The sequence below is a fragment of the Suncus etruscus genome, chromosome 1 (assembly GCF_024139225.1).
Source record: "Suncus etruscus isolate mSunEtr1 chromosome 1, mSunEtr1.pri.cur, whole genome shotgun sequence".
Taxonomy (NCBI): domain Eukaryota; kingdom Metazoa; phylum Chordata; class Mammalia; order Eulipotyphla; family Soricidae; genus Suncus; species Suncus etruscus.
Window position 1 is genome coordinate 184,974,425 of NC_064848.1, and position 15,588 is coordinate 184,990,012.

Consider the following 15,588-nt stretch of genomic DNA (forward strand, 5'->3'; position numbering starts at 1 on the left):
GGCGCTTTCATTTTTTGTTTTGTTTTTGTTTTGTTTGGGGACTGCACCCAGCAATGCTCAGAAGTTACTCCTGATTCTGCACTCAGGAATTACTCTTGGCAGTGCTCAGGGACCATAGAGAGTGCTGGGGATCACACCTGGGTCAACTGCATACAAGGCCAGCACCCTACCTGCTGTACTCTCTCTCCAGCCCCAAAAGCCAACTTCTTACTCCTCTCTTCTTCCTTTCCCAGCCTTAACTCCTCTCCCCAAACCTGGAGATCTAGTTTAGACAATAATCATCCATCCATCTAATTGCCTTTGGTCTTCCTTTGTACCTTTGGCTCGAATGTCGTGAATTAGGATTCTTATAATTTGCCATGGGAGCAGAGCAGTATAAAAATTAAGGCATGTGCTTTGCACCACATGGTTCCCTGAGCATTTTCCAAGTACAGCCCCTGAGTCACCCAAGCACCACTTAATAGCTCCCCTGGTATCACAGTGTCCGAGTACCACTGCCTCCTCAGGCCCTTGCATTGAACCATTCGTCCAGTTCTCCATGAATCACCCATGAGTGGTCCCCCATGAGCATCCAGAGCACTGCTTGAGAGCTTCACCCCACCAAAAAAAAAAAAAAATGACTTGGCCTTAGACTTTAAGGCAATTGCCTCGTCCTATTTCTCTGGCCTACAGCAGGCATCACTGAGTTTTATCTTGGGTTCACTTTCTTTATTCCTCAGAGCTTTTCCCATCAAGGAGAAAATTATGAAGCCTATTTGGAAACCATAGCAGCCAAGCTCAAAAACTTAGCAACAAGTTCCCTGCGTCCTCCTAGCTCCCAGCCCTCTCTCAAACTCTTTAAGCACAATTTCTCCCCTGAATTCCAGCTAAAACGCAGCCAGATGTTCTGTTCTGTTCTTTTGCTCTAATGTTAGAGATTGAATCCAGGGCTTCGCACTTGTAAGGGATATGCATTATATCTCTGTGCTCAGGGATCACTCTTGTAAGGGCTGGGGGGATCATACAGGATATTGAAGATTGAACCCCAGATGGGCTGCATGCAAGTCAAGTGCCTTACCCTCTGTGCTATCTCGCCATCCCCCCTATTTTATTACCTTAAGCCTTCCAACTAACATGACATTTGTGTCGATATGTAAGAATGTTTTCATTTTCCTGGCATTTAAATAGTGGCTTGCGTATCTGGATATAAAACCAGGTATCGCGTTCATTCATTCAGAACCTTTTCACTTAAGGTGAGAGATGGGGAAAGCGAGAGCAAGAGACTTGGACACTTTTATTGACCATTTTGCCGTCAGGGTGAAATAAAATCCAGTGACCAAAGAAACAACAAAACATTTTAGTAGCCAGTTAGAACAAGGAGAGATACTTTAACAAAAAAGATTCTGATGTCAGAAAGCACTGTTGCATGGCTCCCTTCTCGCCAGTTATTTCATATTGTGCCCAAGACGTTTCCTTAGTAAGTACAGAGTGTTTGTATATTTCTTTGAGCTCAGCCAGGTGAGGACAGAGTCTTTATCTTCTCTTTTAATATGATCACTGCTATCTTTATCAATACCAGATTCTTTCCCATGATGCAAGACACACAGACAATTGGCTCCAGTCCTCCAGCTACTGTGCCAGAACCTGACCATGAGCACACAAAACCCTTGGGAATCTCCTCTCCTCTTCCTGTTTTTAATATCCAATTTTTGTGTGGAATGGAGAGACAGAGTAGGACTTGCCCTCCTTTTGCCTTTTATTTCCTTCCTTCTCATCTAATGATACTCCGTGTTGCTCTGCTACTTCCTGATTTGATCTCTAGGAAGAGGGGGGTGCATAAAATACTGAGTTTTAATTATTTTCCTCTGCATAAATACCCACCTGACCAGCAGGAGGTGGGGGGAGAACAGTCTAGCCCAGATGTTACACAGGACATGGGGAGAGATCCCGGAAACAGATACTGTCCCCCTGTGCTGCTGTCCCTCCCCTCAAATGTGAGCTCTGCTGGCCCCGATAATAATGTTTCAGCTCTGTAATAGCCTTCAAGAGCCTCACTTTTACAGCCACACTCTCCCTGCTGTAATAATTTCTTCTTTCTGTTATTATAGATCTCTTAACATTCTAATAAATTCTCTGTCTCTGATGTACTCTTTTGGCAAAATAACCTTTCATGTTGCATTTCCCTCGCTTGGCAGTGATAGCTGCCTTGCTGTCGCAGTAGCCTCTTCTTAAGCTTCCCTAATAACCTTGCCTTGACTGTTGTGGTTCCTCAGGGATGGAACAGCTGTTTCTGTGCCTTTACCTGCCATACCAGAGAAGATGCCTTCCCTTGGCAGCTGCCTCTCTCTAGGGATACAGGGGATATTCCTGTTTTGCAGGCAAACAACCCAAAGGGACCTTTGTCATTAAGGGCTACAGTATACGGATGGCCCCCCACCTGCGAAGAGATTCCAAGAAAGAATCCTGCTTTGAGCTGACCTCGCAGGATAGGCGCAGCTATGAGGTAGGATGAGTTGGGAAAGGGTAAGCCTTGTAGTCTTGCATGTGAGCTGTGAGTGGGTGGCTGTGTTGGGTTCCATTCATTTTTGTTGTTGTTACCTGCCCCTTTCTCACTCTTCTTTCCCATGTTCTCGCTGTGGCTATGGCATGGCCTCTCTCTCTCTTGTCCTAGACCCTTCTCTTGCAGCCTTCCATCTCCTCATGCCTCCCCTTCTCAGTCTCACACCCTAGGAGGGTCTTGTCTCTTGGAGCAAAAGGTCAGAGTCTACTTTCAGTCTACTTGCATGGACTGACTTCCCCTTCGCTCCATTTTTCAACTGATTATCTTCACTCCCATGAAACCCAGGAAAAGAAAAATCTGACTGTAGCATGAAAAATCATTTATCCTTCCAAATTCATCTTGCTATTCAAAGTAATCTCCCTGTGAGTGGATGCATTGCATATCTCTGGAAGTGTTTCTCAGATATTGGTGTCGATGATTACAGAGCAGGAACACTGACAGCTCACTGAAGGACCAGAAAACATGGGGAAGGTGGGAGGGACAAAGGTGTATTCTTCACTGCGATCAATTTTATAGATTTGATATAATAGGGAATATGATAAATAATGCAGATTACTTATAAAATTAAAGGAGTAAAAATTTTCAAGACTGTGGTAATTTTCAATAAAATGACACCTTTATATAAGGTTACATACACGTACTATTTTCTGCTTTTGATCATTTTTATTTTATCAAAATGATTTGAAAAACTTTTAATTTATGAAAAGAGAAAAACTATGCTAAGGTTAATATTAATTACATGAGTAAGTCTTTGTTCAATTTTTGTCACTATTTATTTCGTTATATTTTTGCTGTAACTTAGCCCTTATTTTGATCCAGATGTCCTAGATCTTTATTATGCAATTTCAAACAGATTGTTTCAGTTTAAAACAAACCTTTCTATAGGATCCTTTACAGATGTATCTAATATAGATGTATGTGCTGGGCATGATTTTAAGTTAATTTTATTATTTAGTTCTGATGGTGTCTCCTCCAGATAAAAATTTATATGGCAAGTCTAAATCAATTTCTTTAGACATTCTTTACAAAAATGTGTTTTCAAGAAACCAAGAATTACAGTGTCTATTAATAATTATTAAGCAGAAATCTAGGTTTCTTACACGGCACACATCTTTATCTTACACTAATGGCCAGATAATAAAAATGTTTTTCAGGAACAGTCATTTCAAGTTGATTCATTTACAATGAAAAATTGCTAAGGCTTGATGCTTGACTGGCCTGTTTTGTGAATCAGAATGTAGAGTTTGTTTACTTCTTCCTTTCTTTGGCCCATTGAATTCAAGTCATTACCATGGTCTGTGGATTTTTCCTCTACAATATCCTTTGGATCTTCTTCTTATTTATTCCCACAGCCAGCACAATAGTTAAGTCCCTATCACTTCACCCAGAGGACTAGTTAAATAGCCTTAGAGTTGGTCTTCTGTCTCAATTTCTCCCTATTCTAATCCTTCCTGTTCACAACTACTGAAAACATCTCCCACTCCTTTTACTAGAATTTACAGTCACTTCCTACTGCCTGCCTTTTAAGCCTGAATTTCTAGTGCTCAGAGCCCTTCTAATCAACTCTTCTCTGACCCTTGGCCCTTCAATTTCATCTGTTGCTGTTCTCCAGTGAAGCTGATCTTGCCTACCTTCCTCATGCACGATCATATTATTCCTAAGCCTTTGCAAGTGGTTCTCTCTCCTTGAAATGTTCGGCTTAGTTACTACCACCTCGTTTTAGAAAGCAACCAAAATAGTACTACTTCAAAAAAAAACCACTTTGCCTTGCTCCCTATCTTTCTGAATGTCCCTTAGCTGATACACCTGTTTTGTAGTGTTTCCATTTCTAATGTGTGTATTGTTTCCATCCCTCTACATTGTTCTTTAAATTCATGAATCTTGTTTGTCTTTATTTCTATAAACTTTTGTGCTGAGTGAATGAATAACTAAAGGAAATCATTGTTGAGGGCTGGAAAGATGGTACAACGGATAGGACATATTTGCCTCGTAGAAGGCCTACCCAGTTTCATTCTCCAACATCCCATAAGGTCCACTTTGCACTGCCAGGAGTAACTTCTGAGTGCAGAGCCAGGATTGACCCCCCTGAGCAATGCTGGGTGTGGCCCAGAAACAAACCAAAAAAGTTCTATCAGTGATAAATTAATTCACCATTTTTCTTCTAGTTTACAGCTACTAATCCAGCAGAAGCCAGAGACTGGGTAGATCAAATAAGTTTCTTGTTAAAGGGTGAGTATTATAATTACTAAAATAATACTTGAATAATTTTGTTGTTTATTTTTTGTCTATTTGGTTTGGTGGTGGTGGTAGTATTTCCTGCTTTGGTTTGGTAGTAGTGGTGGTAGTGGTGGTGCTGGAGATTGAACCCATAATCTTACAAGACATGGGCTCTGTCTATGAGCCACATCTCAGCCCTTTGAGTGGATTTGTCAGTTGAAGTTATATTGTATTAGTAAAATCCGAAGGCTTTCATTTGTATTTTGCTGCCCTTTACCTTCTACCCTCCCTACAGCATCGCTCATAACAAAAAATAATATTGAGCATGAATCAGAAGATAAGGAAACTGTCAACCTGCAGTTGATATAATTCTGACTCATTCATCTACCTACAAGCCAGCATGTGATATTCATAATCACTAGAAAAGGAAATTCTGACAACCCAAGATCCATTCAATTCAATGCATCCTAACTTGACATTTGGGGGGGAGAAAATTTAGGCTATCAAGCTAAAATCATCTAGGTGCCAATTTAGGTCCAAAATCTTCTTGTTTTAGGCTCCATAGGAAACAATAATCTAAAACTCAGCTAGGTGGACTTCACGAATATTGGACATTAAAAACAAATTAGTGTTTCCCAGACCACAATACAATGTTCCTTGCTTTGATTGGGAAGAGTTCTGCCTAAATGGTAAATGACTGCTCTTAGAGTACCCTCTGCTGGCCAGCCTGCAGACGTGGCAGGGACAATGGCCCAGGTAGAATTGTCTGGAAATAACCTGGTAGGTACAAGAAGCCACCTTTGAGTCTGTCCATGGGCATCAGATAACCCTCCTGTACCACCAGGGCAAAACCCTGACTCAACAGAAAGGTAGAAGTACCCATTTTAGATATGGCCCCAGACATAGATAGATAGATAGATAGATGCGCGTAAACCTTACACCAAGCCTTTTCATCCCAGTTCTTCATTCTACTATGAGATTGTAGCGTGGATAAAAAGAGAAAATACCCAAGCTTTAATTATAAGAATTGCCTATTTTATTCAGTTTATGCCTTTGCTATCACAAAAACAAACTATTGCGCCTACCAAGAACATCCCGTATAATAGACTGGAACTAGGCAAACATGAACATTGATGGTGAGACTACAGGGTACACTCTCATCTTAGGTGCCTTGGATTTATGCGTGTAATATACCCGTAAGTGTGTAAACCTCAATAAAACTCAAAGCAGCTTTATTGAGCCATACCCCGTGGTATTTTCAGAATCCCACATTGAAGAAATTATTCATTCCATTTTCTTTTAAAACAAACAAAATAATAGCGTATGGTTGAAGCCACAAATGCGTCTTTGATCTCTTCCTCCTATGAGGTGGCACCGGCGTTGAGAGGAAAATGGTTACAGAATCTTTATTAAAAGCCTAATCAAGCCAAAGTGTTTTTATTGTATTTTAAAATGAACACCGGATGTCTCTTCATCCTGGCCTTCCCCAGAGTCCACTGACTGTTCTCACCCATCCTGCCAAAGCCCCTCCATAGGGGTTCAGAGAGCACTCAGTACTGCACATCAGAGAATGAACCTTCCTGGTTCCCCCTTAAAATTAAAAAAAAAAAAAAGACAATCTCTTGCTCCAGCCCTGTGCTCCCTAGTGGTATAATGGCTCAGCATCATCTATACAGTGACCCACTTTAAGGTCAGCTAGACTGCACAGTTGCTAAAGGACTTGGTATTCACATGGCCATGCCACTCCATTTGGCATTATGTTCTACATTATTCTATATCCTGCTTTCTCTTCCTCTTGCACTCTTCCCCATTTTTCTCTTTGCCAAATTATCTGAAAATCTATGGTGAGATGCTGAGGTACCAGAATCTGATCGCAATGAGAGCCTGCGGAAGTCACCGTTGTTTCCACAGCTCCATGCGCCCTGAAAAACCTTGGCCATCACTCACTCTTCCAGTTTTCTCCTTGATGAGCAGTGCATGGCAGGCTGGCATTTCCTTTTCTGGCCCATTTTCATCCCTTAGCCTCATGTATGCATTCACACACCCATACTTTTCAGGGCTGCTTCATCCTGACCAAGTTTTATTGCAAGGAAGGATTTATGTTGATGGTTTAAACCTGACACGGTGCTAGTCTGGCCTTTTCTGTAGATTTCCTGCCACTGAGACCCAAGTTAGAAATAACAGCACTTAACCTAGTGTTTCATTTTCTTTTGACATGTTTTATTCTCATCCCTCCACCTCCTTCTCCCTCTTCCCTTCCCTGCCCTTTTCTTTCATTTTTCTCCAAATCTTCATTCCCTCTTATCTTTTCTCTGGCAGATCTGAGCTCCTTAACCATCCCGTGTGAAGAGGAGGAAGAGGAGGTAATAGAGGAAGAAACGTATGATGATATTGATGGCATTGACTCTCTAGATTCAGGTTCCCAGGGCAGACCGGTTGTCTCTGCTGAGAGTCTGGGGCAAAAAGAACCCAGGGAGGAAAAAGAAGAAGATATTTATGAAGTCTTGCCAGGTGAGAAATGTCATCTTGTGATTGTATTTCTCAGACATTTTTGGAACTGGTAGAGGACCAGAACTTTGAAAATGGTCGAGGAGACCAAATTTCTGAAGGAGAGAATAGAAGACGAGCTTCAGAGCCACTTCTCTCCTTGGCTTTGTGAGCAAGATGAAAGCATCAGGACTCTCAGCTATGCTGTCTATAGAAAGTCATTTATTATGATGTTGATAAGGTTCAAGAGTCAACACAGGGACTGGAGAAATAGTATAGAGTTTGCGGTGCTTGTATTACATGCAGCCAACCCTCATTCAATCTCTAGCACTGTATGTGGCCCCTTAGCACTGCAGGGTTTAGAAAACAAAACAAAATAAACAATATTTATGGTTTTTTTCATTGGTTTACTGGCTTTTAGAGCGAGTCCTCAAAACCAGCCAATTTTAACTTCTCTTTGCTTACAATTGTGAGAATAATGGAATGTGGCATCTAAGTGGTAAAGAATACCCAGATCCTACAAGAAATGATCAATGTGGACATACGTTTTCAGTAACCCACAAAGAAACCCTGATAGAATGTCTATGACCCATGTTTTTTTTTTTCCTCCAAAAGCTGAGAATTGGCATCTCAAAAAAAAAAAAAAAGTATAGTCATCATTGCCTCTGCCTCCCTTCTTCTTGTAGGGATTCAGCAGCTGTTGAACAGTGGGGGGTCAGGCTATGGAAAACCAAAGCCTGAGCCTTTTAATTGTGAGGTAGTTAGACCACAGGAATGCTGAATCTTCGAGTCCATTCAGAAAGATCGCTCCTGTGGAAATTTGCCAGGAGTTCAGTGCTCTGCTGAGAAATTCAAGTTAAGCCTAAATTTATAGCAATTTAAACCTCAATCCGCGATGAACCTAGGAGCTAAGGTGAACCTAACAGCCAAGCTCCTGAAGACAGGGATGGTAGCTAAAAAAAAAAAGGCATCATCAGTCAACAACTTGTAATCTTAAGGCTGCTGAAGAAAAAGGTGCGATTCTGTCAGCGCTTCCTATGTATCTCCCTGGGGGGGTGAAAGGAGGGAGGAGCCATATCAAGTCACAGGGCTGTGGCCTTGTGTCTCCTTCCTGAGACTTGGCCCACCCACAAGATCCTCCTCTCAGCATGTCCAGCCTTTGCCAGTCCCAACTTCCTCAGTCTTTTTTTGTTGTGTTTTATTATGCAAATGATATCTTGGTTGAGGTCGAGCCATTTCTTGTGTCTGAAGTTAAAAAAAAAAAATGATAATTTCCTCAGCAAGTCATCGTCGTTAATGAAGTTTTACAAAAACAGATACAACCAAAGGAAAATAAAATTTCACAGGTGATAAATTTTTCCAATTTCCCTGGCAGAATTCGATAGGATTGTTAAATTAAGAGTGAAGGTGTCTGTTAGAAAGCAACGAGCAGTGATGGGTAATTTTATAGAGTGGAAAATTGAATCAAATTGCTACATTAAAACACAGCTCCTCTGAGAATCTTCCCTTTCACAGTCTGCTCCATTGCAACAGCAGGGTGCAGAAATGGATCTAATTCACAACACTCCCTAAAAGGAGATGTACTCCCCAACTTGGCCAGAATCTTCCTAGTGAGCTCACATTCCACTCACTCCTGCCCAGGCTTGGGGAAATATCCAGGTGACGCACCGGTGTGAGTTCCAGCTGTGGGGAAACCTCGCTGAAACACTCAGCCTTTTCGGGAGCAAAAATGGGCCTTTTCATATCCCATGTTCCTCTCTCAAAGAAACTCGGTGAATGAACTGAAGTTGGGCATGGCAGAGCAAAGGAGAGGCAAAGGGAAGGGACCTTGGACAATAAGTTGAGTTTGGAACCATTGCCTCACCCAGATGGATCCAAGAATGTGCGTCTAACTTCTCCACAGCCATCTTTCCCCTACCCCCCCTCCAAACCCCTGCCTATGCCTGGCTAGGATACTCCTCCCTGATATACATCAGTCAGCATATTGTTCTGGACTCCTTGAGCAGGGACCAGATCTCCTCTAGCCAGAAAAGTAACTTAGCTTCAGGCTAGAGTGATAGTACAGTGGGTAAGGTGCTCTCCTGGCACGTTACCAACTTGGCTTGGTCCCAGGTATCCTATATGGTCCCCTGAGCCTGCCAGGATTCTCCCTGAGCACTGCTGGGTGTGACCTAAAACCATATTTTAAAAGAATTTTAATTCACTTAGCTGTGGCTCATAGCGCCTGTAACTTGGACATGAGGAACATGATATGAGCTACTCCCTTTCTGCAGATTAGAGAAAGAGCAGCTCACTTGCCTATACGTTTGCAAAGAATGGTGGCAGACCCAGCCAAAAGATTCTTTACCAAAACTTCTCCCCATCAAGTTTATAGAAACACCCTCTAAGTATGGAACACTGACGTTTAATTATGCTATAAATATTTCGACCACAAGTCTTCATTCCCCCAGCTACTTTTCCACTCCAACTCAGCTTGTTGCTTCTGAAATTACTATCAGTCTGCACAGAGCACACTTCCAGCTCTTACAGGAACTGAGAGGGAAAATGAGAAGGCCTAATACTGACTCCCCTCTGCCACCAGCTCACAAGACCACCTAGAGAACAGTAGCCTGGAAGAGATGGCACAGGGTCACAGGTCACAGTTCTAGCTCTCAGTCAGAATGAACCCCTCTGCCACCTCTAGCTGTGAGATCTGGAGCAGGCTTCCTAACCTCTCCCTGATTTCCACACCTGTCAAGTGGGAACTCACACTAGTAGATAAACTTACAGGAAGGCTGTTCGAAGTGCAGAACTGATGCGTGCCTGGTGTTTGGAACGCTGAGTGATCAGTCAAAGCTGACTGTTACTAATTTGGTGGTGTTGAAGTAGCAAGTGGCCCCTCCTGGAAGAGTTGAGAGATGGCTACTTCTCTACCTCCATCAGCCAGATCGGAGACAGTCCAGTTGGAAAATTTCAACTCAGTGTATGAAGCAGGTGAGATTGCAGATCCTGAGCAGATGGAACGTGGAGCACACCTTCTGCTCGGGTCTGTTTTTATAGCAAGGACAGGTGTTGGGTGGAGGGACAGCCAAACGTTGCATTTCTCTAATATCATAAGCCCATCAAGACTCTAACATTCATGAGAGGTAAATGTGCTTTGTTGAGAATGTTTAGCACTGATGGTTCTGCTAATCTTTCCTTTTGGGGATGAGTCCTACCTAAGTCTCCTTCACTTCTATGTGGAAAGCTTTGGTGGGGGAATCGCCCTTTCAGATTATTGTTTCCAAGCATTGCCTCAAAGAGAGAAAGTTGCCTCTTTACTACATGCCAAATCTATATCATAAAAGTGTTTTTCCTAATAAAAAGAATACACAGGTCATCAACTTAAAGGCACCCTATTATATGAATCACAGGCTAGTTAGCATTTGGCCCATGGTTACCACTCTCCTTCCCATGAGGGAAACCCAGATCACTGGAGGTTTGCAACCAAGACCACAAAAACGCTGGTCCTGAGAATTATGGCTTCCAGGTTGGCATCCGGTGGGATTTCTGAACATCTGTGTTGAGCATATAGAGGTTAAGAGCTCATTTGCAATAGATTAAACTACAGGGACCTACCACCAAGTAATGCCAAACTACTATGTGGAAAATAGGAGACTTTTCTAAGTTCTCTCCCCACTCCCAAAAAATTATTTTCTGGACTAGCACAGGCTCAGTTTCATAATTTAGTATTCCATAAAAGGACAACTTTTATCAGGTTTCTTTTCGTCTGAGGCCCCCAGGCTAGAATCCAGCAAGGCACCTGAGACCGTTGAAGGGCTGTAACTGGGGCCTTGCACCAGCTGCGGAGACAACAGGATCTGATTCGGTTCTCCAGAGAGATTTGAAGAGAGCAGAGAGAGAGAGAGAGAAAGAGAGACAAAGAGTCCTCCCTGGGATTTTCAGTGCGCATTTCAATGTTGCCCGCTCTGCCTTGGAGAGTGATTATGGACCCAGAAACCAGATTGCTTTATAATAAAGCATAAAACTGGAGTTTTTTCATTTGAATCAAATGGAAACAAGTGTGCTGTGGAATAATTTTTTCCCTGTATAGTTGTCCAAACCTACGAGACAGGGAACAGTGATCATTAGTAGGTCTAAGTAAAGGAAAGAAAAAAAGCAAACAAACCAGAAGAAACCAAAAACACAAAGTTTACAAAGAAAGCAAATTCCAATTTCGTAGAAAAGCAATTTTCCATGAGGGGAAAATTTTAAAAATTAAAAAATATATACAGAGAAAATAAGTCCCACCAACAGGCCCCAGTGGAGCTGGCTGGTCTTTTTCTTTCTTCCACCACTCCCACCCCTGCCCTGGGCGTATGGGGCTCTGCCACATACTCTGCTGTAGAGCCAGCACCAAGGCTAAAGCACAGCTGCACAGAGATCTTCTGCTTAGATGTGTCTCCTCACAGACACCCACCCAGATAGTCAACTGAAGTGAAGGTGTTTGGGTGATGGTATCATTAAACTTGGGACCTCATACAAGCCTCATGCTCTTATCCACTCCACTTGTGCTATCTCCCTGGTCTGGATTTGAGTTCTATTTTGTTTATTTGGTTTGGGTTTGGGGTCATACCCAGAAGTATGGGGTTGGAAGGGTGTTACTCCTGCAGTAGAATTCAGGAGTTATTCGTAATAGTGCTCAGAAAAACATTCAATTCTGAGGAACCCAGAGCTCCTGCATCCTTGCATCCCTGGAATTGAGGATTATTCTTTTCAGCTGTAAAGTCATTACATTTTATATGTTGCAGAGATAATACAGTTGTTAAAAACATTTGTCTTACATGCCATTGACCATGGCGTGGCATGCAGCTGGTCTTGATTTCAACCCCAGCACCACATATGGTCTCTTGAACACTGCCAGGAGTGACCCCTGAGCACAGTGCAAGGAGTAGCTCCTGCATACCACCAAGTGTAGACCAAGAAACAATATAGAGAGAGACATATTTCTAGACATGTTTTTGAAGATTCCATAGCCAGCGGGACTCAGGACTTATTCCTCACTCTGCATTCAGGGATCACTCCTGGTGGGCTCAGGGTTCATATGAGGTTCCAGGGATTGAACCTGGATCAACTACATGCATGGTACATGCTCCACTCAGTGTACTTTCTCTCTAGCTCCTATACACACACACACACACACACACACACACACACACATATCTTTCTTTCTTTTTTTTTTTTTTTTTTGGTTTTTGGGTCACACCCGGGAGCACTCAGGGGTTACTCCTGGCTCTACGCCTTGAAATCGCTCCTGGCACGCTCGGGGGACCATATGGGATGCCTGGATTCAAACCACTGACCTTCTGCATGCAAGGCAAATGCCTTACCTCCATGCTATCTCTCTAGCCCCTATATATCTTAAATATATATTTAAGATACCTAAATACACAAAAAATGAATAAAATACATCCTTAGCATCTTGCTCTCATTTTCCATGTTGTTTGAAGACATGCGGCAGCATCCATGGTTTCATAACCCCTCCATGTGTGCTGTGGTATGCTTTCTGCTTCCACTTTTCTGCACGGTCCCTTTGCACTTGGAGGTTTCTGTGTATTTCTGTTGCATCTGTCACCAGAGCACCTTGACATCTGGTTGCACATGGATACATTCAGCATTTTTCAATGCGCTGTCACTACACTTTGCTTGGAGTAAGAGATGGCCTTCTTTCCAATTCAGTCATTTTTTAAATCTTCCTCCCTCCCTCTTTCTCTCTCTGCACTGTTCAGGCCGACAGCTGAGCAGCGCTTCAGAGAGGAGCCAGGTATCACTGGAGCAGTGCTCAGTGCCACTGAAGTGGATGGACTCAGTGTCCTGTTCCTTTCAGCCTTTCATTAGCCTCCCTGACATTGTGCCAAGAATGTTGATTGAAATCAACTCTCTGGATACTGATGCTCATTTGTGAGGCCCCACGGTTCTCTTCCATGTTCACACGGTTAACAGAATCTTCTTCAACTGTTTTCCCAATTGAGATGAGATATTTGGGAATCAAGTAGAGCATTTAATGTAATAAGTGGACAGTAATCTTTAGAGCTTAATTTGTTTAAAACCTATGTAAGGTTGGGGGTCCCATATGCCCTGTTAGGAGCAAGGACCATTATAATCTATTACTGTTTAAAGTTGAAGTAGCACATAAATTTTAATTCTCTCTTAAATGAAGATATATTTCAGCAGATGAAATGCTAAAATGCCTAACAATATTCTTACAAAGAAGTTTAACAAGCTCTTTAGTCTTTAAAAATAAATGGTTTTTCAAAATAACAACTTTAAAATCAGAGCTTTACCTCAGGGATTAATAAAAATGAGTAATATGGAGCCAGAGAAATAGTACAGTGTGGAAGACAATTGTCTTGCACACAGCCAGCCTGGGTTCGATCCCTTGCACCACAAATAGTCCCCTGAGCCCTGCCAGGCATGATCTCTGAAGAGTCAGGAGTCAGCCCTAAGCATAGTTGAGTGTGGCCCAAAAGGCAAGACAGAAAGAGAAAGGCTGGAGCTGTGGTACAGCGGTAGGGCCTTTGCCTTGCACATGGCTGACTTAGGATGGACCGTGGTTCCATCCCCCAGAGTCCCATATGGTCCCCCAAGCCAGGAGCAATTTCTGAGCACATAGCCAGGAGTAACCCCTGAGTGTCACCAGGTGTGGCCCCCCAAAAAAAGAGAAAAAAATTGGACTATTTAGCCCACCCCTATTTTGTGAGCAGAGAGATTTTTTTTCCCTGTTATCCTGAATTTTCCGAATTTTGAAGTCGAAAAGAAACAAATCTGATTTCACTGAAAGACCTGAGAGAAATAAAGTGCCATTTTATAGTGTATCCTCTCAAGCTGGGAAAAGGGGGCTTTCTGCAAGCAGTGGGAAGTCTTACTCCTTTACTTCTTACCATGGTACCCCAATCATGCCCAAGGTACCCCAAGGCCCAGGGACACAGCACCTTACCTCTCACATCAGTCGCTAGGCTTCTTAACTATAGTCTGCTTCCAACCACATTAGAAAAACTGCTTTAGGACATATATGGGGACTGGAGCATCTCCATTCACATCCATTGCTTACCAATGGTGATGACAGAACTCTCTGGACCTCTATGGCCAGTGTTCTGCTTTCTTTCTAGGTATTTCCACAAGCACAATGGAAATCAAAAGTATCTGGTCTGGAATTGAACTGCATAAAAATAGACTTTTTTTTCATTTTTGTATCATATCTAGATTAAGTGCCTTTGCCTGAAAGGATAAAGGAACCAAGGTTTAGTTTTCATTTTTATCATTGCAAATACATTTACATTCTCCTCTTTTACAAATGCAAAGAGCAGGCTAGCCACTTTCAATAATTTATTTTAAAATCAATGCTAATGAGGTTATGTCTCGTCAGTGGCCGAGTTTTACAATAAAGTCTGATTTATTTAGAAAAGATCTTTGGTGTAGCTTCCCATCTAATGGTGGTGGGAAGGAGGTGGAGTCACAGGCACGGTGACCCTCCAACTTCGGATCCAATTTGTAATTCACAGTGGAGATCTGACCCAATTTACATTGATTAGAATTGGGAGGAAGAGACATCTGCGCACAGACAGCAGAGGTAGGATAGAGCCTCTCTGCAAAAGTGCCTAAGCACAGCAAATTATTGGTCTTTGTGATGCAGTTGTTTGAGATCAGCAAAAGAGAGGCTCTCTGTCCAACTTATGGGGTGTCTCTGAATCGGAGAACATATCAACTCTTTTTTGTTTGTTTTTATTTGGGAACCACAGCTGACAGTGCTCAGAACTTACTCCTGACTCTGAGCTAAAGGATAAATCCTTGTGAGTCTGGGGGGTGGGGGGGACCATCTGGGGTGCAATGGATCAAACCCTCATCAACGGCACGTAAGGCAAGCACCCTATCCACTGTATTATCACTCCAGCCCCACCAACTCTACTTTTCATGTTTTCAATCCCATGAAATTAAGCCCATATCAAAAAATGAAATGCATCCCAGCTCAGGAAGGAAGGAAGTGGGCAAGTAATAAGAAGAAGACAATTTGCAAAGAACGATGTTTAACATGATTTATTTCGATGTAATATATTTCCAATATTTGATTCTCTCCTCCATTATCTCACATCTTCATTCCTCATGGTGGGGGGGCTGGGGAACTACAGGTGGTACATAGGAAATTTTCTGCTGCTCAGATGCTCGTGGAGATAAAAGGAGTTGAGTTTAAAAGTTCCTTTTCCTACAACATCTTGTAAGACAAATAAGCATATTATCAAATATATATATTTTTAATCTTAGTAACATGTGACTTATTTCCCTGAAAGTGTTCAACACTTTTGGGGGAGGGAATTATCACTTTTTATGTG

At 42.4% G+C, this 15,588-nt stretch overlaps 1 protein-coding gene across 1 annotated transcript in view; it reads left to right on the forward strand.

The window, feature by feature from the left end:
* The window catches only part of SKAP1 (src kinase associated phosphoprotein 1), a 333,115-nt gene that overhangs the window by 280,332 nt on the left and 37,195 nt on the right, over window positions 1-15,588 (forward strand). Inside the window, exons 8-10 of the mRNA XM_049766353.1 lie at window positions 2,358-2,482; window positions 4,705-4,768; window positions 7,076-7,267. Coding sequence (XP_049622310.1) covers window positions 2,358-2,482; window positions 4,705-4,768; window positions 7,076-7,267 — 381 coding nt within the window. The remainder of the gene's footprint in view (window positions 1-2,357; window positions 2,483-4,704; window positions 4,769-7,075; window positions 7,268-15,588) is intronic.